General features: G+C 45.9%; 1 protein-coding gene across 5 annotated transcripts in view; it reads right to left on the reverse strand.

The window, feature by feature from the left end:
- Positions 1 to 20,096: 20,096 nt before the first annotated feature.
- The window catches only part of LOC129016779 (uncharacterized), a 59,713-nt gene continuing 54,387 nt past the window's right edge, over positions 20,097 to 25,422 (reverse strand). For all 5 annotated transcript variants that reach the window (XM_063655663.1, XM_063655664.1, XM_063655662.1 and 2 more), the window contains one exon: positions 20,097 to 24,938. In XM_063655663.1, the coding sequence (XP_063511733.1) occupies positions 24,183 to 24,824 (642 nt within the window). In that variant the 5' untranslated portion in view covers positions 24,825 to 24,938 and the 3' untranslated portion in view covers positions 20,097 to 24,182. The remainder of the gene's footprint in view (positions 24,939 to 25,422) is intronic.

Here is a 25,422-nt window from a genome sequence, read left to right on the forward strand (position 1 = left end):
GCCATAGCTGGATGGAAACAGTAATAATAATGTTGTGTGTTCATCTTGGACTAAATCATGTCTCATACAATTTCAATAAAATTCCAATTAAATTTATTTTTAAAACATGGCAAATACATTGTAAAGTTAATGTAAAAGAACAAACAGGGCCAGGCTCAGTGGCTCAACCTGTAATCCCAGCACTTTGGGAGGCTGAGGCGGGCATATCACAAGTTCAAGAGATCGAGACCATCCTGGCTAACATGGTGAAACCCCATCTCTACTATAATACAAAAAATTAGCCGGGCGTGGTTGCAGGTGCCTGTAGTCCCAGCTACTCAGGAGTCTGAGGCAGGAGAATGGCATGAACCCAGGAGGAGGACCTTGTGGTGAGTGGAGATCACGCCACGGCACTCCAGCTTGGGCGACAGAGTGAGATTCCGTCTCAAAAATAAAATAAAATAAAATATAAAAAGAAAAAGAATTTGTATCTTGTTTCCTCATTAATGTTGGTTGAAAGCATGTTTGCATTTGTCTTTGACTTGTGTTTTATTAACATCGATTGGCATATTAAAAGTCCCTCTGAGTTTACCTTCTCTAAAAAAATGTAAGAAAAAGGGCCTGTGGGAAGGACTATGAGGCAGAGGGGCTTGTGTGAGCACATGCTGGGCAGGAGGAAAGAGGTAATGACCAGGACCAGGGAAATCCCCAAACTCAGCAAGTCAGGGAGCCAAATGAAAGCCTTTCATCCTGTATCGGCCACCTAACCCCATCGACACTCCAAGTGAGCATTCTTTTTAGAGATACTCATTGCCCTATTTTTTTTCTGTAATCTTGTAAAGGAATCTGATTTCTCCCATTAGCCTTTCACCAGACTAAAATTTCACATTAGAATGCTATTCTTTAGAAGGCATCTTCTTAGATTAGGCTGCAAGGAGATTGAAGAAGTTACTATCAGTCACTTATACCCCACAGGGACATTAATTCACCAGAGCTTTGGTGGGGGAGTAGAGGAACTCATTACAAGCAGGTCTGGATGCTGCACAGAGTGTAAAGGGGGCAGAAGTTCCAGGACACCTAGGCCTGGAGATAGCGCCAGTGCTGGGATGTACCGTTATTATCCCCATTTTACAGAGGAGGAAACAGACACAGGCAGGTAATGTGATCAAGACCATGTTGCCCCGCAGTACAGGAGGCAGGATCTAAACCCAGGCAGCCTGCCTTGCCATCAGAGCTCTCACCCATAACCTCATGCTCCCGTTAAGCAGGATTGCCCTGTGGCTAGGGGCACAGCCTCTGGGTTCACGTTCCAGCTTCTCTACCATTTCCAGCTGTGTGACCTTGGGCAAGTTACTTGTCTGTCCTCAGTGTCCTCTGCATAGTGGGTATAGCAATAACTGCCGCATGGTGCCCCTTAAGTGAGTTAATAGCTGTAACATGCTTAGAATGGTGCCATGCGCATCGTCACCATCCAGTACATATGAGCCATCATGCCTGAATCCCAGATGGACACATATCCTTGAAGGGTCTAAAATCTAGGATCCTGAAATGCCTGGCAGTGGGATCCTGAAATCCTCTGGCAGCATTCTAACGTCTTTTGACTGCAGAATTGTACCCTGCTTCCCAGGGCTAGAAGGTGTTGGATAACCTGCTCACCCAGTTCAGCCCCAAAGTAGGCAAAGAAAATTTTGTCACAGGCTTGCCTGGGGCCCAGCCCCTGTAACCTCCTCTATCCCTCCTTTGCATGCTCCCTCACCCAGATTCACACATGCACTCCAGGTCTTCTGGGCCCCAAGGGAAGGAGAGAGGGTGGGGAGTGGGTTCACTGGTCCACTGAAGCCTGCTGCCTCCAGCCCTGCTGAACTGGTGGGTCCAGGGAATGGGCCTGGAGCTGAAGGGGTCTTGCTCTCCCTTTAACTTTAAGCCTTCATTTGCAGTGACCTAAGAGCTTCACTTCTTCCTGTGAGCCTGTCTGGATGTTTATGCTGGATGGCACGGGCCCCTTTTGGCAGGGGTGCACATGCCAGGGCGTGGCTGGCAGCCATGACAGGTGAGGAGACCTTGGCAGATGAGAAGACCTTCTGCTTCAGCTTCAATGTATGGGTCTTCTCCTGGCTCTCAGTACATTCCTCCTGAGTCATGATGGGCCCCAGTTCAATGAAACCTTCTGCAGCAGCATCATGGTGTCCAGGGGTTTAATCTGTGGCATGTGCCAGTGCTATCCCAAGGTATATGGTGGTGGGGCTGAGTGGAGCCAGAAGGGCTGGATCTTGTTCCTTTCTTCCTTGTATGAGCCCCATCCTTCAATCATCTTCTTGTTCTTTTCATTTTGACTCCGTGTTTTATTCTGTCTTCTCTTCTGAACATCCATCCATTCATTTATCCATTCATCCATCTATTCATCCCTCCATTCATCCCAGCATTAATCTATCAATCCGTGCATTCATCCATTTATTATCCAACCACCCATCCATCTATCTGTCCATCATTTAGCATAAGGATTGATCAGAAGCCGCCTGGTTCTGGAGCCATGGACCAGACACCATGGGGAGACATGATGAAAAACAACATATGATTTGTGTGCTTGAAACAAAAGTTAATAAGTGCTTACCACCTGCCTGGCAGTCCTGCATTCAGGGTGCAGTTCTCCGCTCATCCTGAGCTTTTTGGTACCTTCTGTAGTTTCATTTTGTAGTAGAGAATGCTGAGCCTCACAAAGTGTGGTCGCTCAGCTGCATAGTGGAGTTTGGATTGGAGCTCAGATGTGTGTAACTTAGACATCACCCTCCGCCTTGAGTCCTCCACTCCAGGGTCCCAGAGCTGCTGAGCATTCTGGGGTTGGTCAGCTCTAACCTTGGTGGCATGCATTGAGCAACTCTCCATATTTTGGAGTCTTAATGTATTCTTAGCCTTAGTGATGGCAAGGACCCTGCTTTGGGAGACCTGGGTTCTAGTTCCAGTTCTGTCCCAAACTTGCTGTGTGATCTTTGTCTTTCTGAGCCCAGTATTTGCATTTGCATAATAGGACACAAGCACCAATTTTCACAGCCTCATAGGGGTGTTTCAGAGGTCAGAGAAGAGAAGAGACATATGAATATTTGTAGACTGTAGAGTGTTTTGTTTAGGTGAAGGGCTGTCAGATCCTGACAACCCTCTGGAATGAAGATGTCAGAAGTTGTAAGCCTTCAATGCCCAGAGAGGTGGAGTGACTCTTCCAAGGTCACATAGTTAGCCAGAGACAGACCTAGGGGAAAAAAGAAGAGAAACATGGATTCTAACTTGGGCTCTGTCTCTAACTGCCTGGGAGACTGCTCAAGCCCCTTCCCTCTCTGGGCCTCAGTTTCCTTGTTTTTACAATATGTGAGAAAGGATGAGGGGATGGATGGGGAGGATATCTGGGGGCCCTGCTAGAACTCACCTCTAGGGCCCAGGCTTGGGAATCCCCAGAACCCCCATATTGTCCTGTACACCTGGGTAGCTGTGCTCAAGGGCTCAGGGAGGGGGGACTCTTGCGGCCCTGGACTCCCTAGCCCATCTCCTTCTGTGGGCCCACCCTAGGCTGTCAGCATGTTAGGTGCTGGAATGGTCTGAGCTGGTTTGTAGTCATTTCCGGGGCAGTTGATGGTCGCCTCACCTCTGTCCATGCCATGTCCTGAGCAGAGGGCCCGGGGAGAAGAAGTCCTGGGGCCAGAGCCACCCGTGTCACCACTAGCCATGGTAGTCCTCTTCCCCATGAGGAGGCTGCACCCTGGGAGATGGCATGGGGTGGAACGGAGCATCTGTCCTGACCTCCCCGTTAAGCAGAGGTGGCTCTGGGGCTCTGGGCAAGGATACTGGAGTGGCAGTGGGAAGCGAAGTGGGGGAGGAAATATTGCTGGGTACTAATGAGTCACAGTTGATAGACTCATGTCTTCGTGTGCTGTGGAGGCACTGTGGTGGGGTGCAGATGGCATATGTTTTGGTGATCTACAGGCTTACATTCAAATAGCTGTTACCTCATGTTCCACGTCTGTGACCTTGGCAGGGGGAGCTCCTCAACCCCGAACTTTGCACAGCTGAGTGGGAGAAACCAGAAGGGGCTTGTATTGTTGGGGACCTGGCATCATGCCTGGCTCAGAGCATTTGCAACATCTTCATTCTCAAGACTGGCATTTGTAGCTCTGGGGGATACACAGAGAGGTCTGTGTATGTATGGGCAGGTACATGTGGATAGGCGTGGGTCTGTTTGTGTGTATGGGAGTGCATGTTTCAGGGACACAGGCTATCAAAACCAGCACAAGGTGACTCTAATAAGGGAAGGGAGGAAAGCGCATGGTAAACCAGGAAGACACTCTAGAGATGAGGCTTCCTGCACCCCTCATGGTCTCTTGGTGCCTGTGCCATTGTAGCCTTCAGTGCTCATGCCTGTCCTACCCTCAGGGTCCTCCCCTGGATCTCAGTGTCTGGCCTGTGGAAAGCTTCAGTAAATGGGGAAACATAAATATAAGGCAATATAACTAGCTAATTAGGGTAATTAAGTGAGGAGTAGCCATTTCCAACACATATTAAGCTGTCCCTGATTTTTAGGGCCTGGGGGTCTAGTGAGGGAGACAATTTGTGTCATGATGGGGAGGAAGTAGGATTCACAGAGAAGGTGAGCCGGGCTTTGTAGGTTAAGTAGAAATTCAGCAGGCAGAGAAGATGTGGGAAGATGCTCCAGGCAGAAGAGCAACAGGATCAAAGCCATGTGGTGAAAGAACAAGGCAAGTGGGTCAGCAATGCTACTAGAGGGGGAGGGGAACAAGTCAAGGTGGAAATGGAGGGGCCTCAGCTCCTCAGTGCCTGGGGTGTTATGCCAAGGGATTTGGATCTTACCCTTTAGTCGATGGGACAAGGGAGGGACATGACCAGGTTTGCAGTTTGAGAAAATTATCAGGATGGTATCTGGAAAGAGGAAGGTCTGGGGCAGTGAGACCAATGGGAGGCTTCTCTGCTCAGGTGAGAGATGGTGATCATCTGGATTAGGGAGAATTTGAACCCAAGGCTGTAGAAACTGAGAAGACAGTTCCAGTTTACCATATGTGGAGTACCTGCTGTGGCTGGCAGGGCACCAGCACTTCTACTCAGGTTATTTCATTAAAATTCTAAAGTAGACCTGGTCAGCTCTGGAAGCCACCTGGGCCTCAGGCATGAGAGAGGAGAAGGAATTGGGGCAAATCTAGTGGGTGGGTGCAGTTGCAGATGCTGAGCCTATTAGCAAAGATGGGACAGGAAAGTGGGGAGCAGGGAAAGGAGTGGCAGGGAGAGTGAGGCCTTTCCCTGCCTGGCTGCAGTCTTTACCCATGAGCCTCCCGTTCCTCATTCCTGCCAGATCTGCTGGACCCAGGACCAGGACCCTGGTTGGTGTTGAAGGTTCTGTCTCCTCTGTGGGCTTCCCTCCCTCTGCTTCTTCCTTCTGAGGATTGCTCAATGTTCTGCCTAAACACGAATCTGACTGCATACTCTCCTGCTGATAAATCTTCAAGGCTGCCTCTGATTCTGGGCAAAGCCTGAGCTTCTTAGTTTTATGTTCTGGGGGTCTCCATTGTTTGATATCCCCTCCCCAGCTTCTACTCTGCCTGTTCCTCCTCATCAAAGTATCTGTATTTTAATATGCTACCTCCTCTCCTTTTCCTCCAAGATTTTCATAATTATGGTTGTGATGATGATGATGATGGTGATGATGGTGATGGTGAAGGTGGTGATAATGACAGTGATATTTATGTTGAGGATGATGGTGAGAATAGTGATGGTGATTATGTTGGTGATGGTGAGGAAGGTGATGTTGAAGGTGGTGACCATGATAGTGATAGTTATGCTGAGGATGATGATGATGATGGTGAGAATGGTGAAAGTGAGCATGGTGATGGTGATGATAAGGATGGTGATGGTAAGGTGATAATGATGATGGTGAAGGTGTTGATAATGATAGTGATAGTTATGCGAGGATGATGGTGATAACGGTGAGAATGGTGAAGGTGAGCATGGTGATGGTGATGGTAATGATGGTGATGATGAAGTGATAATGATGGTGATGGTAAGGATGGTGATGAGGAGGTGATAATGATGGTGATGGTCAGGATGGTGATGGTGAAAATAGTGGTGGTGATGATGATGATGGTGATGGTGAGGATGGTGATGGTGAAGGTGGTGATGATACTGTGATAGTTATGGTGAGGATGCTGCTGCTGATGCTGGTGAGAATGGTGAGGGTGAGACTGATGATGATAATGAGGATGGTGATGGTGAGTATGGGGATGGTGATGGTGCACCCCTTGATTTGGCAATTTGACATCTATGAATTGTTCATTTTTTCTATGTTTTTTCTGGTTTTTTGGGTCAAGACTTCCCTATGTTGCCCAGGCTGGCCACGAACTACTGGCCACGAGTGATCCTCCCACTTTGGCCTCCTGAGTAGCTGTGATTACAGACATGAACCACAGTGCCTAGATTTACCCTAGGAATTTATCCTGAGGAAATAATCAGACAAGTGTGCCAAGCGGTACTTAGAGAGGGGTATTTATCGTTGCACTGATGATAGTAGGTAAGATGTGCGAAGAATGTAAATGACCAGCAATAAGAGATTGGCTAAATAATTGTGCTACAGCTAGTCAAGGGGCTGGCTTATGGCCATTCAGAACACAGACCCTCCTGATTGAGTCAAATCTCCCGTCACTGCTGTCACACACCACACATCTCCGTCCTTTTCAGCACAAATTACAATCGTAATTTTACATTTCTCTGTGAACCTCTTTGAAGAATTTCTGTATCCCTCATTAGATGCTAAGCTCCATGGAGGCAAGGAGTATGCTATGTTCATTATTGTGTCCTCCATGCCAAGTTAAGTTCCTGGAACACAGTACACTCTCAATAATTTGTTGTTAAATGAATGACTGAATCTATATTTCTTAGTATGGAAAGATGTTTGAAATATGCAATTAAGAGAAAGAGCAGATTATAAAGCAGCATGCATGCTGTAGTACACACTGCAAATTCCCTCCTTTCTTGATCTTATTTGGGGAACCACATGCGCACTCTCAGTCAATGAATTATGATTGATCCAAAGTCAATCATGACAATGCCATTCTCTACTGCTAGGGATGGTCATGAGATCAGGTTCTGGGCAATCGAAACACAGATTTCCAGACCTAAAGAGGAATCCTCTGGGGGTCACCTCTGAAGTTTTTGGTTTCTAATAAGAATACAGAAGTGACTGCTTTTGCTGGCCTTGTAAACTCATGTAGTGGTTGGAGCTGCAGTAGCCGTCTTACAGCCATGAACTAAATTCCAATAGACTCACAAAGATGCTGGGCCTAACATTGTTGAACCAGTGAACCATAGCCAGGAACCATAGATACTCTAACTATGTAAGAAAAATGAACCTGTCTTTTTTTAAGTGACTGAACTTTCAGATTAATGCACTCCCAACAGATACAGAGCATGATCCCATCTATACCTCTATGTGCAAATATGAATAGAAAAATAATTAAAGTGATTTTCTCTGTGTGGTAGGATTCTCCTTCATATTTTTTTATTTTATAAAGCTTTCCCAAAGGGCATGTAAATAATAATCAGACAAATATTTCTGTACATTCAGAAAATAAACAATGGTACTAATTTTATTTTTTAAAAATAAACAAAATATTGGGGCCCCAGAAGGTAGTTCACTACCATATGGTAAGTTAATAAGCCACGACTGAGATGTACACTTCTGGGTATCCTGGAGGACAGGTTCTGCAGCAGTGAGAGGTCCCCTCCAGAAGAGTATGTGGTTCCAAACTCCTGAGGGAGGCGGGGCAGACCCCAAGGAAGTAGATGAGAACCTGAGTGAGGCTCTGTGGGGAGAGAGGATGTTCCTCAGCCCTCACAAGGACATATCAGTTTCACCTGAGATTAAGCCCCAGCCTTGGCTGGGCAGCCTGCCAGGCAGGTTCTCAGCAGCATGGGCTGATAACAGGAGGAGGGGAAGCCTGGCAAGCTGGGGCAGCTCTGGAGTCTTCAGGTGTGGCTATCTCCGGCAGCAACTGTGTTGGCTGTAAACACAGATTTCCAGGAAGCAGAGCGTTGCCATCTCTCCCATCACAAACCTGGACCATTAGGGATGTTTCCATAGCAGCATCCATGCCAGTGAGGCACCTGGACATGATCTGTGATTCCCTCTCCCACTTTTCCTTTTCTCTTAGAATGGGACAGAGCAGCCTGGAGCAGCTAGTGTCCTGTAGTGACTCCAGTTTGCTGCTCTCTTCCTCATCTTCTTCCTCCTGTCCTCTGTCTCCTCTGCATCCTTCACCTTCTACATCAGGAAGCTCAAGTCACCGGGCTGAGCCTGGGCTTCTCATCTAAATCACGGAGTGCCAGTCAATGCCTCCCTTCCTCTTCCCAGGGAGCAACTTCAATCTTCCCTGCCTGCAGTGGGGAGCTGGACCCTGCTCCTTATTCCCTGTGGGACCATCCGCAGCCTGTTTCCTCACCCCTGTAATGGGACTGCAGTCCTCCCTGCCCACCTGGCAGTGCTAATTCCAGGCCGGGGGCCCTCCTGGGAAAATCAATAGTGTGGGTGATACAGTGGGTGTTTGTGTGTGTGGAGGGGTGGGGCTGCCACCTGGCCATTTACAGACCCCACCCCTCTCTCCCCGTGCTTGTCGCATGTCAGGAATCCCTCTCCTTTGTGCCATGAAACATAAGGCATTTTCAGATCCATCATCTCACTGAGCCTTGCATCTCCTTGGTGAAGTTGGAGTTATTGTCACCATTTTACTGATGAGTAAAATGAGGCTCAGAAAGGGGAAAGTCGTTGCCATGGTTCCGCTGTGGACTTATAGCAGAGCTGGGATTAGGATGCGTGTTCTGGATTCCTGGCAGGGTCCTGGCCCATTTGCAGCTAAGGCCTGTCTTTCTGCTCCCATGAGGTCCCTTTTCCATTCCTTTCCTCCCCATGACAGCCACTGTCACCACCACCCAGGGTCTGTGCTCACTGTCACACCACCCCTCGCTGACCCCTGCGTCTGGGCTGGAACCCACCATGTCCATCAGATGGATTTTCCTCAATGGTGGTTGGGCTCCAAATCCACTCTCCCCAGACTGACACAAATTGCACTACAGGGGGCCGCAACTCTAGGCATTTCTGGTCTAGAGAGAGAGAGATGGTCCCATAGAAATGTCAACATCACTTGGTGAAGAGGAGAGTGGAAACACAGGAGAAAGTTCAGGGAGAGATGTCAGGAGAAGGTGGCCCTTGAGTTGGGTCTTGAGGGATGTGTAAGAGTTACCAGGCAAGGAACGCTGGGAAGGGCATTCCAGGAGAAAAGAGCAGCATTCTCCAAGGCTCAGACTGGTCTGGTGGCTACAAGGTAGAGCTGGGTGACCTGGACCCCTTGAGACAGTGCTCCCTTTTCAGGAGGAAATCTGCGGCCCCCATACTTTGGGCTGTCTCAGAGTCCCCCAGAGATCTTGGGAAATTCCTGGGTCCAGTCCCCAGGGATTCTGGTCCAGGCAGAGGAATCTGCACTTCTCACAGGCAGGGGCTGTGACCTCACCCCACAGTTCTGATGCAGTTGGACCCTGGATCACTCTTGGAGAAATACAAGCAGGACTGAGAGGCTTTGACCCAAGCACTGTGCAGGGGGTGGGATGGGGATAGATATGGAATGGGCCAGAGGAATAGTGGTTGGAGCTATACCCTCCTGGACCACCTTGTCTAAAATGTGACTCTCCCAACCCCCTTTCCCACTGATACATTCCATCCTCCCTCACTTTTCCTTTATTTTATTTTATTTTATTTTTTGTAGATACAGGGTCTCACTATGTTACCCAGACTGGTCTCAAATTCCTGACCTCAACCATCCTCACATCTCGGCCTCCCAAAGCACTAGGATTACAGGCGTGAAGCACCATGCTCTCATCACCAACTCACATGCTGAACATTTGACTAGTTTATTTATTACGTGTTTCACTCTACTAGCATGAGGGCTACATGAGGAAAGGGACTTTGTCTATGTCATTCACTGCTGTAGCCAAGTGTCTACAATGTGTAAGGTCATGGAAGCTTTTTCTGTTTTGGTTTGTAATTCTAATTTTGGGAAGCAGAAGATAGGTGAGTGGACTCAGTGGCTGACAGGAAAAGGGAGAACAGTCTTGGTGTGCACAAGAGTGACAGGGAGACGCAGACAGAGAGATGTCAGAGGACAGTTCCTGGAAGAGGCTGACGGAAAGGTGGGGCAACTGGGGAGGGTCTCTCTGGACATGAATTCCTTTGAAGCTGGCAGGGAGGGAGGAAGTGCGTGGGTGGAGAGGAATGTCTGAGGAAGACCTCCTTGGCTTCCATATTCTTCATGAAGTGACAGGTGAGGGGCTTCCTGGGAAGAGAGGGCAGGAGGGGAGCAAATGTAGGCTGGTGATGGTGGGCCTGCAGCAGTGCTCCAGTGTGAAGGGGTGAATGCATTACTGAGGCTGGACCCTGGTCCTGAACCTTGCCTTTGCCTCAAGACTCATTAAAAACCAGCCTTCTCCAGTGAGCTTAGATCATGCCACTGCACTCCAGCCTGGAGACAGAGTGAGACTCGGTCTCAAAAACAAAAACAAAAAAACAGCCTCCAGTCCCAATGTGCCCAGCTGGACCTGAATATGCCACCATCACAACTGGAACACAAATCCTGAGTCACTACCTCTAGAAAGCCTGCCTGGATTCAGTGCCCATCTGACTGGGCTCCTGCAGCACCTGGTCTGCCACTGCTATGGGACTTGCCTCTGCCTACTTCTTATCACAGGTGCCTGTGTTTTTACCTGCCTCAGTGAGGGCTGTTGAGGACCGGGCCAGGCTGATCCGCCTTAGGGGCTACAGCAGATGCCGGCAATGGCTGGGCTGTGTCAGGGCTGGGCAATAGGCATGCAAGGTTCTCACACTGGCACTGGGTGCCCTTTGTGGGCTCAACTGGGCATGACCACTGCTTCTGAGTGGCCAGAAGAGTCCTGGGAGAGGCCTGGTTATCTTGGGCTGACCCTCGCTCCCCAGTTCCTTCCTCCCTCCCTCCCTTGCCGAAACCCTTTTGCATGTCCTCAAAAGCCTGCTCCAGCACCAGCAGCCCCCTGGTTTTCAGCAGCCTCAGGGAACTCTTCCTTTTCTTCCGTGCTGTGAGTAAGAGGCCCGATCCCCTGAGGACACTGCTGCCTTGCTGTCCTCTGCTGCAGCTCTTCCCTGGGCCTGAGCAGGATAGGTCCTCCTTGCTTCTCATTGCCTCCCTCTTTCAGCTCATCATCCTTCTCTCCCATAAAAATACATTTATGTGCCACGAAATGTTTCCATCAACCCAGATCGCATGTGCAGTGGTGGACCCATGAAACTATAATGGAGCCGAAAGACACCTACTGCCTAGCCCAGTGACATAACAATTGTAACGTTATGGCACAGTTACTTTAAAAATATATTTACTAAAAAAGATTTATAATTCTATAGAAAAAGAAATATATATCTTGTAGTGTAGCCTAAGGGTCCGGTGTTTATAAAATCTACAGTAGTGCACAGTCATGCCCTACGACTTCACCTTTTCTCACCACACTCACTGACTCACCCAGAGAAGCTTCCAGCCCTGCATGTTCCATTCATGGTAAGTGTCCTAGACCAGTGCACCATGTCTAGGTACAATAGTATATTTTTATATAGTGCAATACTATGTTTTTACTGTACTTTTCATGATATGTTTAGATGCACAAGCACTGACCATTGTGCTACAACTGCTAACAGTATTCACCGCAGTAACCTGTGCCCAGGTGTGCAGCCCGAGAGCAGAAGGCTGTGCCATAAAGCCTAGGTGTATGGTCGGTACAATATTGAGGTGTGTGTAAGCACACTCTGTGACGTTCGCCCAAAGAAAAATTACCCAAGGACACAGTGACACATGAAGGGAATCAGTATTGAAGCTCTTGCCCTAAGATTGCACCCCGGGACACATCCCTGTGCATTGAAGTCTTAGCTTCCGGATCATGGGCACTTTTCTCTTGCTGAGGTGTTGCCAACATGCACATAGAGAGTCCTCCTCATGCTCCGGCTCTTGGTCCCTCCACCCCTAGAGACCTTGTTTCCACCCTCCCTGAGTCACCCACTCCTACCTGTATATTCTTGTCCTTGTCACTGCAGAAACTGTAGCTACTCCAGACCCTCAATTTCAAACACCCTTTTTTTGACCACCACTTTCCTTTTTCCAGCTGCCTCACAACTCCAACACACTTCAATGACTCCAAATTTTCACTTTTGTGTCTCACTCACTTTCTTGCAAATTTCCCTTCCTCCCAGCTGAGACTATATTGTCCAGCCTGTTATCCACCCTCTCTAACACTCTCCACTCTCTTGCCCTACAATTGATTGTACTCCCAGGGCAAAACTGCACTCTGCTGAAAACCAGCCACACACTCCCTCTGCTCCTGCACTCAGGTGGCTGAGCACAGCCAGAGAGAAACACACATGCTTTTTGCTCTCATTTGATCATCAAGCCCAAACCTCCAGTGGGCCCTGGATGATGTCCTACAAACTCACTCATTTCCAGAGTCCATAAGTCTGCCAGACTTCTCTATTTGTTATCTTAATAAAAATATATATAATCTAAGCATGTTATGAATACCAACTGATTTAATTATCATAAAACTCTATGAATGTGTTCTATAATAATCACTATTTCACAGCTGAGGAGATGTTGGCACAGGAAGAGATGAAGTGACTTGCCCTGGAGCCCAGGCACCCAGCTCTGGAAGTGCTGCCCTGTTCCCAAGCAACAGTATCGTGCCTTCTCCTTCCTCCTTAAACCTCTAAAACCTTCCCCAGCCTTCCTTACACCTGCTGCCTTGCTCCCTATTTCAATTTGAAAATAGATGCAATAAAGAGAGAACCTTCCCTAGATCCCAGCCCAACATCTGCCCAGCTGCTTGCCTCTGTGCTTCCTTCTCCACCTTCGCTTGTTATTGTAGCTGGAGTGTCTGCACTCATGTTAGGGGCGACTTTTCTCCATCATGTCCGCAGCTCAACCCTCAGGTTCTTTCCTGAGTGTCCGCTTTGCACACTGTCTGGTTCTGCAATGCAGCTCTCCCACCCATCTCACACCCTGCATGCTTACTTATTCATCATCTGTTCTGCTCTACTACAGTGAGGGCTACACAGGGGCAGGGATTCTGGGTATCTTATTCACTGCAGATTCCAGCATCTAGAGCAGTACCTGGCACCTAGAAGGTGTTGGTATTTAATGAAGTCAGTCATTTTATATGTCAGGCTCTGGCCTGGTGCTGGGGACACTAGGGTGATTCAGACAGGTCCCTGCTTATACCAAGTTTACAGTCCCATAGGAGAGACAAGACAAACACATTACCTGACAAATTTGCAGGCAGCCATTTATATTTTTCATCTTACAAAGCAGCCCTTATTGTACTTGAGAGGAAATGCACTCAAGCCATGAGCTGTAGCCCCACCTCCCCTACTTCAGGACAGAAAGCCCCAGCCTCCAGCCCTTACATTCCTGGGCCTCCAGGGCTCCCTGGACTTTAGGAAACAGCTAGTAAGGGAGTCCAAGTCCACTTTGACTCAGAGCTCTGGGATGTCAACAAGGTGCTTCCCCTCTCTGGTCCTCAATGTCTTTGTCTATTCCAAGAGATGATGGTGCCAGCTCAGCAAGCTCCATGGGGCTGGGGCAAATGGGACAGGGAGGGTAACAATGCTTTGTGGACAGACAGGAGGAATTCTGAGTGGCTACCGGAAAGGCACCATGTTTATTTGACAATTTCAAACACGACAGAACTACAGAACACAGACATCAAGACTCTCCTGTAATTCCATTTGGAGTCTAAAGCTTAGATTTTGTTTTAAGCAGTGGCAAACATTATGTATAGATATAGATGTGGGATCATAAAATGCGTTTAAAAGTTATTGATGTGGGATGACTTTGCCTATCAATATACAAGCATTTATTTTGTTTTAATAGCTGTGAAATATCCCACTGTATGAAGAGACTAAAATCTGTCCTTCTATTGTGGATATTTGGATTGATGAACCATTGGACCAAAACAGAGAGGGCAATCAAAGCATTTGACAGCCTGGCAGATCAAAGTGAGAGGTTTATTACAGAAGACAGTAATGCTAAAAGGGGAGGGGAGTTAAGTGAATCCACCTGCTGCAATCAGAGCCCGGAATCCCACCACCCTAAGAGGCAGGAGACAACACGGCCCAAAGGGCAGAGGCCCCCAGGGCTCCCAGCAGTGCCAGATGCAAACTTGTCATCCCACCCTGTGTGTGGGCTTCCTATGCCCTGGACAGTCTTTCCTGAGGCAGAGGCTGTTTTAAGAGCTTAGATCACCCATTCTACAGCAGAATTTCTTATGAATGAGGTCCCTGTTCTGTGCTCCTCACCTATCCTGGGCCCTTTTCCCAACTAGACTTTGAGTAGTGGGTGGATATAGGCCCCAGGTAAACACCAGGCCCCAGGTGGACATCAGGGCTTACGTGGACACACAGGCTCCAGGTGTGTATCAGGCCCCAGGTATATACCATTTTCCTGGTACGTGTTAGTAACCAAGGGGACACTGGACTCCAGGTGTACCTCAGGCTCACAGGTGGACACCCAGGCCCCATATGGACACCAGCCTACAGGTGAGCATCATGCTGCAGGAGGATACCCAGGCCTTAGGTAGATATCAGACCGTATAAGAACACCAGGCCTCAGGTGGACATCAGGGCCCAATTGGGGATTCAGGTTCTAGGAAGACACCCAGGCCTCAAGTAGCATCAGGGCCAAGGTGGATACTAGACTCCAGGTGGACATCAGGCCCTAGTTGGACACTAAGCCCTAGGTGGACACCTGGGACCCTGGTGACCATCAGGCCCCAGATTAACTCTAGGCCTTAGGTGAACATCTGATCCCAGTTGGATATCAGGCCCCAGGAGAACATCAGTCCCCAGGTGGATATCAGCTTCCAAGTTGACATCAGGCCACAGGTGGACACTGGACTTGAGGTGTACATCAGGCCTCAAATGGACATCCAGGCCCCAGGTTTACACCAGGTTCAGGTAGAAATCAAGGCACAGGTAACACCATGCCCTAGGTGGTTACCTAGGCTTCAGGTAGATATCAGACCCCAGATGGACACCTGGATCTCAGGTGGTCATCAGGCCCCAGGTGGAAACTCAGGTCCCAGGTGCACATCACGTTCCAAGTGGACACCCAGGACCCATGGTGATACCCAGGTTCCAGGTGGGCACTGGGCCCCAGATGAATACCAGGCTCCATGTGGATACCAGAACCTGGGTGGACACACAGCTCTGAGGTGGATATCGGGCTCCAGGTGGACATCAAGCCTCGGGTAGATATCTAGTCCCCAGGTGGACATAAGGCCCCAGTTTGACACCATACCCTGGGTGGATAGCTAGGTCTTGGGTGGATGCATCTCCAGCTGAACCTCAGGTTCCAGGTGGACACCCAGGCCCTAGGTGAAGACTAGGTCTTAGGTGGACATTAGGCCCCAAGTGGACAACCAGGCCCCAGGTGGACACCCAGACTTAACATGGACATCAGGCCCTAGGTAGACAGCAGGTTCAAGGTGCATATGAGGCTCCCAATAAACACCAGTCCCCAGGGAGACCCTTGTCCCCAGGTGAACACCAGCACCCAGGAAGACATCCACCTCCACCTGCACATCATTCCCCAGGTGTATACCTGGGCCCTATGGGAGCACCAGGCCCCAAGTGAGTACACAGATCCCTGGTGGCCATGAGGCACCAGGTTGACACCCATGGCTTAAGTGGACATGAGGCCCCAGAAGAATGCTGGTCCCCAGGTGGATAAATAGGCCCCAGGCATACGTCAGGTCTGAGGTCTATACTCAGTCTTCAGGTGGACACTAGGCCCCAGGCAGACACCAGACCCCAGGTGGATACCAGTCCCTATGCAGACACCAGTCTGCAGGTGGACAGCAGGCCCCAAGAAGACATTATGGCCTGGGATGACACCTGGGCTTCAGGGGAACACTAGGCCACAAATGGTTACCTATGCCCCAGGTGGACATCAAGCCTTAGTGGAATTCCTAGTCACCAACTGAACATCAGGCCACAGGTGCACATCTGGCTCCAGGTAAACATCAGGCCTTAGGTGGATTCCCAATCCCCAGGTGGACATCAGAGACCAGGTTGACACAAAAAAATCCCAGTGGGTATCATGTCCCAGCAGATGTCCAGGCTCCCAGTAAACACTCCAGCCCCACTGTAACCATAACTACCGTAACGAGAAATGGTAGGTCAAAGTACCATCATGCTCCTTGCTCACAAAAGGATGCTTAGCTATTTTATTCAAAATACAATTCCTTTCATCACTCTGAGCAGCAATGTGTAGAAAGGAAAAGAAAAATAAACCAGGCCTCAAGGAATCCATCCAAAATGAGGTAGATATTATAAGAGACAGAAATCCCCAAATGAAATGTTATAGTTGACATAGAACAGTCTTTAAAATCCATTAATTTTCTCGCATACTTGATATAAAGCATTATTTCCAGAGACTGAACCTAGAAAGAATTGCTTAAGACTAGGAGTCCTGTTCCGGCCTAGATTCCACACTGTTGAACATCTATACTTAGTACACCACACTATACATAGCACTGACATGACCTGTGTGCATTTAATTTTCTAAAACTTGTTCATCTCTGGCATACTTTATATATATATATAACATATATTATGTACATACATACAAGTACACACACACAAAGTATATAAGGGTAGGATAGTATAATTGTGCAGTAACGTTTCTTGTGAAAGTGGTGGAAAGTGGATTGCGTTGGCGACATGCTGGAATGTGCTTCCATTGGCAGACGTAAGGCTTTCAAAACTAGTCGTTTTCATTTTTCTCTAGCAACTGGGAATGTTAATAATTGAAGATGTGTTGGTATAAAAATAATCATAATAATCACAATGAAGTGGTGTTAATAATTATATCACAAGATATAATAGACATTATCGATATTATAAGATGTCAAAAAAAAGATGCCATAAAATCTTTGAGATGATTGACACGTTAAATGCGGCCTCCTGTGCCGCCCTGGGGCGCCACTCTCGCTGGGTTCTTGGCGGTGCTCACCCTACTCCACCTGCTCAGCCTAGGCTCCTGCGCCCCCGGAGTCACGCCATGGGAGCGAGGACCTTGCCGCGGCCCTAGACAAGGAAATGAGGAGGAGGTGCACGTGGAGTCCCCGCGGATAGGCTGGACGCCGGGCAGGAGCCTTTGCGGGGGTGCACAACCTCCTCTGGAAGCCCTGGTCGCTGCCCGGTGCCTGCTGTGCCCTGCGAGCTCCGCGGCGGTGGAGCCAGGCCTGCGCTGCCGGCTCTCGTCCCCGCCTGCGGAGCCTCTGCCCTTTGTCTTGCCTGTGGGGCCTGGGGCCTCAGCTGGCCCGGGGTTCCTGAAGTTATCTGACGATGGGCTGGCCTCTGGGACTGGGTCGTGGGCCTTGTGCACCGGCCGCCACGTCACCAGCGCCAGGCCTACCCGTGGTGCTGCTGGAGATGCGGGATGCCCGGGCTCGGGCTCTGATGGGCCCCCTGGCGCTGCTAACCTTGTCACCTTCCATCGCGGCCACCATGCTGCCCGCTCGTCAGCCCTGGTCTGCAGCCTTCCTGGGACCCCTCCGGCCCCAAGGAGGCATCACTCACAGCCGCTTGCGACACCTGGGCTGCCTGAACCTCTGCCAGGGCTGCGCCGCGCAAGTGGCTCCAGCCAGCCAGCCCTGGCCCATGAGCAGTACTTTCCGCTCCCCGAGATGATCGCCCTCGGCAGGGATACACGGCTATGGAGGATGCAGCGGATACCTTCCGAAGTTTGTGGACACTCTTCTGCCACACCAAAAGTTTCACCATCAGCTGCGATGCCGACTAGGGTGCAGAAACCCCTCCGGGATGTGGACCAGGCAGTGCCTTTGCTGGGCATCCGCAGTGCTGACCACCCCAAGTGCACAACCTCACTTCGTGTTCCTCCTACTCCACATTCCACATCCAAAGTTCTCTCACCATTTCTAAGCAGGAGAAATCAAAAGAAACTGAAATCAGAAAGAAACAGAGAGAGAGAGAGAAAGCCATGAGCAAAAATAAAAAGTGCAAAACCTTTTGGAAAGCATAAAACTCCCCAAAGCCAAAAACTAATTCTTACCTCTTTTAAACCTTCTGCACTTCTCCAATGATGAATGATTTTTTTTTTTACCACTGGCAATTCGTAATTATTAACTTCTCTGGCATTAATGAATAGAAATTGAATCACATGTGGGAGTATAATTTGTATTATATGAAGGTTTTCATATTTTAAAAAATAATTTTTCAGTTTTTCTCCATGGATTAACAATTAATGGAAAATTTTCGACATTGCTGTGTTAATGTCTCCAGACATAATTAGATGTGAATAATTTTTATAAACAGCATTTCCTGGGTGGAATTTCTCATCTTCAGGAGCTCCATAAATAACCATGTCCCAAGAGAACTGTGAATTTGGGAACTGCAAGAACTGAGTCCCAACTTGTCCAGCCTGGAAGCTTTTGGGTGATCACTCTTGCAGGTGACTTCACTGCCTTCTGTTGAAGGGCCAGTGAGAGCCTGGGGGTTTCAACCTGAAAGAGCCTTACCATTTTAGGGTTAGCATTAACAATGAGGAAAAGGCCTACTTTTTTGATATTCTCCGTATGTAATAAAATAGTTACCAAAACAAAGCAAAGTGTGAGTGGTGACTATTGAGAGGACCCTTTCTATCTTTGCTGGATTCCCAGAGATTTCTGGGTTTCTTTTGGAGTCAATAATATTTCCATGGTAATTCTGAGCTCTTAAAACCCACAATATGAGTTGCAGCCAGTGACTAGAGTTGCAGCCAGTGACTAGCGTTGCAGCTTCTTAAGCTGATCACTGGTGGTAGAGCCTTTTCGTTCTGCTCACTTCTTAAAAGGTCAGCTTGGTCAGGGATTAGTGCTACCCTGCCAGAAATAAGCAGTTCGCAATCAAGTAAAGGAGTCAGCTAAAAGTGTAATTACTAAGTAGTGAGGTCACAGCTAGATGGTTGTTGATCTCATTTTCTCTCTGCTGCTGATTTCAAGGATTTATACCATGTTTTGATGTAACATAGAATGTATACTATGAAGGACAGTCTGTTAGCTTCTTGGAGCTATACTCCGTTACTGGAGCAGGGGACAACAATTTGAAGGACATCACTACTTAGACAGTTTAATCTGCCTTTGGCTAGAATAAACTTCAAGTTCCAAGGGCTGGGTTCAGTTGTTATGCAAATTTAGATTGTTGCAGTAAAATTTCCAAAAAAAAGGATAGGACTCTTTAGATGAAATAAGAATTTAACGGTATTTGAACCCTGTTGAAGGCCAGACAAGTTTAGGCAAAATCCCATGACTGATGAGTCCCTTTAAATTCCAACATATAATCGATGTTGGTAAATATGATACGTGCACTGGAAAAGGATGTGTATCCAGTAGTCGTTGAGTGTCCCGTTCTGTATATGTCAGTTTATGTCAAGTTTGTTCATCGTGTTCATCAAATCTCCCTTTCTCTTATGGATTTTTTTCTGTTGGTTCCATCGGTAATTGAAAGGTATGTTAAAATCTATATTGTAGATTAGTCCATTTTTCTTTTAGTTATATCAGTTTCTGTAGTAAATAATTTGAAGGGATATTTTATATTTAGACATATTTAAAATTGGCATACTTTTCTAGTGACTGACATCGTAAAATCTTTTTATCTTAGCAATATTTCTTGGCTTAAGTCTAAACTGTCAATAATAACATAGCAACGTGAGCTTTGTGCTGATTAGTGTTTGCAGGCATGTTTTCCATTGTTTTACTTCCAAATGTCTGGATTCTTGTATCCAGATAAATTAATTAAAACATAAAAAATAAATATAATATAAAACATTAAAAAGTGAATATTCTAAAAATCCAGCCAGAGATGTTTCACTTTTAATTGAAGTGTTTAAGACCACGGCTCTCACACTGTGTGCTGAGATGCCCTGAGATGTTGTGTTTAACTGACAGGGGCACCAGCGGATAGCGTGTGAGTATATGTGTGTGTGTGTGTTTGTGTGTGTGTGTGTGTGTGTGTGTGTATTTGAGATGGGGATCTCACTCTGTCCCCCAGGCTGCAGTGGAGTGGTGAGGTCTAGGCTCACTGCAGCCTCTGCCTCCCTGAGTAAGGCATGCACCACCATGCCTGGCTAAGTTTTGTAATTTTAGTAGAGACGGGGTTTTGCCATGTTGCCCAGGCTGTATATTTTTGAGGGAAACAAAGCAACATTTGCTGCAGACCTTAAGAACTACTAGCCTGAGGCAGTTCATAGTTTCAAAAGCAGTTAGTTAGAAGTGCATTTCTTTACCTTTAAGGTGGGTGTTGTTAATTACCGCGATGAAAGCAAGTATTGTGCTAAAGTCAGTGTGGAATAGGAATAAGGTCCAATGGTTGAGATCCAGTCCAATTTTAAGATTTGAAAAGTTGTGCTGTGTGCCCAGCAGGCACACACATCCCATTAGTAAGTAAATTGTGCTTTATTAAGAAAGAAACAAAAATACTATTTCTACTTCTATTGTGTGTTATTTTTTATATGTACTTGCAAATCCATCACCAAAATAAAAATAATGAACATATCCAGCACTCATAAAAGTTTACCCTTGCCCTTTTATAATCCCAAACTTTCTGTATCTTCCTACCTTACCACTCTCCCTGGCAATCACCAATCTGTCACTATAAAATAGTTTGCCTTGTCTAGACATTTATATAAATGAAGTGTAGTATGGACCCTTTTTTGGAGGGGTCTGGCATCTTTCACACAGCATAATTATTTTGAGATTCAGCTACATTGCAGGCATCAATGGGTCATTAATTTTATTACTGAGTAGTATTCTATTGTGCAGATCGGTCACAACTTATATATCCATTTGCCTGTTGATGGGTTTTTGCATTGCTTCCGGCTTTGGACTTATACAAATACATTTGCAATGAACATTCATGTACATAAGTTCTTATAACTTTGAGTAAATATTACGAGTGTAACAGCTAATAGGTTTAGGTTTAGTTTTAAGAGACTGTCAAAATGTTTGCCAAAATGGTTGTACCATTTTATATTTTTATCAGCAATATATAAGAATTCCACATTCTTGCCAACCCTTTGTATGGACCTTCTTTAAAAATTTTAGACATTTTCATGTGTGTACAATAGTATTTTATTGTGGTTCCATAATGCCTAATAATATGTAGTATCTCTTTATGTACTTACATTCCATGTGTATATATTTGGTAAAGTGTATGTTCACATTTTTTTTTTTGCTTCTTCCTTTTTGGTTTTTTTCTTTGCTTATTTTCTCATTATTAAATTTTAATAGTTTCTTTATATACTCTGGATTCAAATCCCTTATTAGATATGAGACTTGCCAGCATTTTCCCCTTGAGTTTTCTTTTTTGTTCTCATAACACTATCTTCCAAATAGCAGATGCTCTTAATTTTGATGGGGTCCAATTTATTAATTGTTCTTGTGCATTTGATTTTTGGGGCTTCATCTAAGATATTTTTGATAAATTGAATATTACAAAGATTTTTTTTTCTGTATTTTCATCTAAAAGTTCATAGCTTTTAATACTTTATTTTATATTTAAGTCAATGGTCCTATAAATGACAGAGCTTTAACCCAAGTCACTGTCATGCATAGCTGGACCCAGGGGCTTATATAAAATCATCAAGAAATGTTCTCCTTCTTTCTCTTGACACTTTTCCTTTTGTTTTAGCCTCATTTTTTCCTTCTGAAGATGACTCTCTTCTCCCTCTGTAGCAAGAGATAGTACGACAAATAACCCACTTTACTTTGTCCTTGCAGACCACAGTGGTAGAAAAAGCAAGAGTCCTTCCTGATGATTCCAAAAAAAAAAGTACTGAAACAGTTGCCATGATCCAAGGGTAGAGTCTTTTGCCATAGCTGGGCAGCATGATCACCTCTGGGGCTGGGGCTGGTAGGTTGGGTCAGGCCCAGTTGGTGCCCATTGAAATGTTCCTCAAAGAAAAAGGGGGCTCTCAAGAGGAGAGTTGCTGAACAACCCACCAAAAAATAGCCACTGTGTACATACCTACAATTCCTTGCCATTTTATAAGCAACTTGTTGGGTGGAAAATGACTAGAAATTCAGTTGTCATTAACTTTCCTTTATAATGTCAGTAGAATGAGCCATACATTTCACATGTTGTGGGTTATGTCCATGATAGTCATTTCTGTATATTAGGTATCAATTTGGAGTATCATCTGAAGAAATATACTACTTTGTGATGTTATCCTTAAATTAATATTTTTAGGATAAAGAATTATAGGATGAAAGAAAAGTCTAGGATAGAAATTAAAGAATAGAGAAAATGGGAGCATGGATATTACTGCAGAAAATGGCCAAACAGGAAAGTACTTGTGAGAAGTATTGCACCTCCGGGAAATTACAACTACTGGCATAAGAACAAACTATCTGAATAGTCTTTGCTAATACTGAGTCTTTTCTGCTTGCAAAAGAAGTACGAATGGTAAGAAACTGGGACATTTTTCAGACAGGCCTCAATGCATTTGTTCATTTACCTGTTGATGGGGTTTGGGGGTATTAATGAAGGATGTTAACAAATAATGATGGGCATGTTAGGTAATCATAATTGATTTGCCCATTGGGTCTGAAGAAAATTTTGCCTAACTTCTTTTTTGTCGACGGATTCATTTTTAATGTCATGTTGGATTCTATGGCTTACTGAATGTGTAATTGCCTATTTATGGATTCTGAAGAATTTTATAAAATGTATTTGCCAAACATTTTGAAAGCTTAGAACTTCTCCAAGGCAGAAGTTCTTTAGTGCTTTAGTGCTGCCCTGACAAAGATGGTAGCCACAGCCATGTGAATATTGAGCACTTGAAATGTGGCGAGGCTGGACTGAGATGTGCTGTCAGGGTAAAACACACACCAGATTTTGAAGACTTAGTAGGAAATAAAATTAAACATATCTAATTAATAACTTTTATATTGGTTAGACATTGAAATAATATTTTGTATATATTTTACATATAAATATACATTCATGTGTATGTGTAATTAATATCTTCATATGAAATACTTCTCAATTACAATTGGAAGAATGATGACTTTGTGGTGGAGAAATCTGGCACAAACTTGATCATGTGCCTCCTGCTGTGATGTCCTAGGAAGACCACAGCAGTATTTCTGTGGTTTTCTTGTGAAAGATACATGACCTAAGTCTGGATGTAGAAACACATCAGATGGAAAAAGGTGAACACATCCTTCATAAATAATTATGCTCTTTAAAACTCTTAAGGTTATGAAAAATAGGGCAAAACAGAGGAACTGTTTGAAGTTGAAGGAGCTTAAGAGACATGACAATTAATGCAATAGGAAATCCTGGATTGGATCCTGGATTACAAAGTTCAAAAAAAATGTATTTAGGGCACAACTGAGAAAATTTGGATGAGATTATAGCATCTGTTGATTGGACAGCAGTGTTGGGTGAATGCTGATATCCTGATATGGATGATTATATTCTGGTTATGAGAACTTTTCCCAGATTCCTCATCCTTTGCCCAGTGGTTTCATGGACAATGTGGCGATGGTAGCAGGAGAAGATGCTACATGTTTCCAATAACATGAACTTCCCTGCAGCAGTGCTGCCCACTGCCCAGATGAGTGCCCTGACTGCCGACAATGAGCAATGCTGAGACCCTGGAAAGAGGAACTGCCCTGCCTAGACCAGACAGATTTCTGGTAATGTTGTAATAATATTTTCTCCCTTCCTTCATGGAAGTGGTAAAGAATTGCCCTCACTGGAATAGATGCATATTGAAATATGGACTCCACTTCATATGCTTCTCATAGCATCAAATTATTTACATTTGCTGAGTTCTTATTCTCTGCTATCATACAATTACTACTGATGATGGAGCTTATTTTACAAAAAAAGAAGTGATGCGATGGGCTTCAGCTCATATTTATTGGTCTTGTGACATCCCACATCACCCAGAGGAACATGACCTCACAAGAAGCAGTTACTTCACCAACTGTGAGACCCTGAGGGGCTGGGTTTCTATCCTACAAGATGTATTAGATGCCCTGACCCAAGAGCCCTCCTACCCAGAATGCATGGTTCCATGTAGCAAGGATCATTGTGATGGTGGTGATGATGATGGTGAGGATGGTGATGGTGAAGGTGGAGGTGGTGATAATGAAGTGATAGTTATGTTGAGGATGATGAAGGTGATAATGATGGTGAGAATGGTAAAGGTGAACATGGTGATGGTGAGAATGGTGATGGTGGTGATTGTGATGGTGATGATAAGGATGGTGATGGCGAAGGTGGTGATGATAACAGTGATAGTTATGGTGAGGATAATGGTGATGATGATGAGGATGATGATGGTGAGAATGGTGATAGTGACGATGACAGTGATGGTAATGATGATAATGATGATGATTTTGAGGATGGGGAGGGTGACAATAATTATTATGGTGAGGATGGTGATGGTGAAGGTGGTGATAACGATAGTGATAGTTATGGTGAAGACGCTGGTGTTGATGATGGTGAGAATGGTGAGGGTAAGAATGGTGATGGCGATGATGATAGTGTTGGTGATTGTAAGGATGGTGATGGCGATCATGGTGATGCTGATAATGGTGCTGACTGGGCTATGAGGTAATGGAGGCAGAAAAATGGCAGTTTCTAGGAAGTATAGAGCCAGCTGGGAACTGCAAGGCAACCTTAGTGGGGGTGGAAGATGTCGGGCCTCTGCCTCATTTCTAGACATCTGGGGAAAGCTCACCCCTCACAGTAGTTCCAGGAACCCCTCCATCCAGCATTTCCTCCTCGCAATCAGCATGGAGCTTTTGGGGTGCAGAGAAGTGTCTTCTATTCTTGCGCTCTGTGGGAAGGGAAAAGGGGGAGTGGTATTTATGAACCCAGTATAATACAGTAGGGTCTCATCTAATATATTTTGGGAGAATTTTCAGCTGAAGAGAGCAAGCCTCAGAGAAGTCAGGTAACTTTATCTTCAATAACATCCAGGTGTGATTTATTGAACAGTTACTGTGTGCCAGGCAACATGCTGGGTTGTTCCTTATATGTTATCTCATGAAATCCTACAGCAACACAAGAAGACAGGCATAACTACCCCATTATAAAAATTGTGGTAAAATAAACTAAAAGTTACTGTCTAACTATGTTTAAGTTTACATTTCGGTGGCATTAAATACATTAACAATGTTGTGCAACCAATTTCCAGAATGCTTTTCATCTTGTAAAACTACAATTCTGTAACTCATTTAAAAACAACTCCCCAATCACCACCCTCCCCAGGACCTGGTAGCCACCATTTTCATGTCTGTCTCTATGGATTTGACTACTCT

This window comes from Pongo pygmaeus, chromosome 19, assembly GCF_028885625.2.
Source record: "Pongo pygmaeus isolate AG05252 chromosome 19, NHGRI_mPonPyg2-v2.0_pri, whole genome shotgun sequence".
Lineage (NCBI taxonomy): Eukaryota > Metazoa > Chordata > Mammalia > Primates > Hominidae > Pongo > Pongo pygmaeus.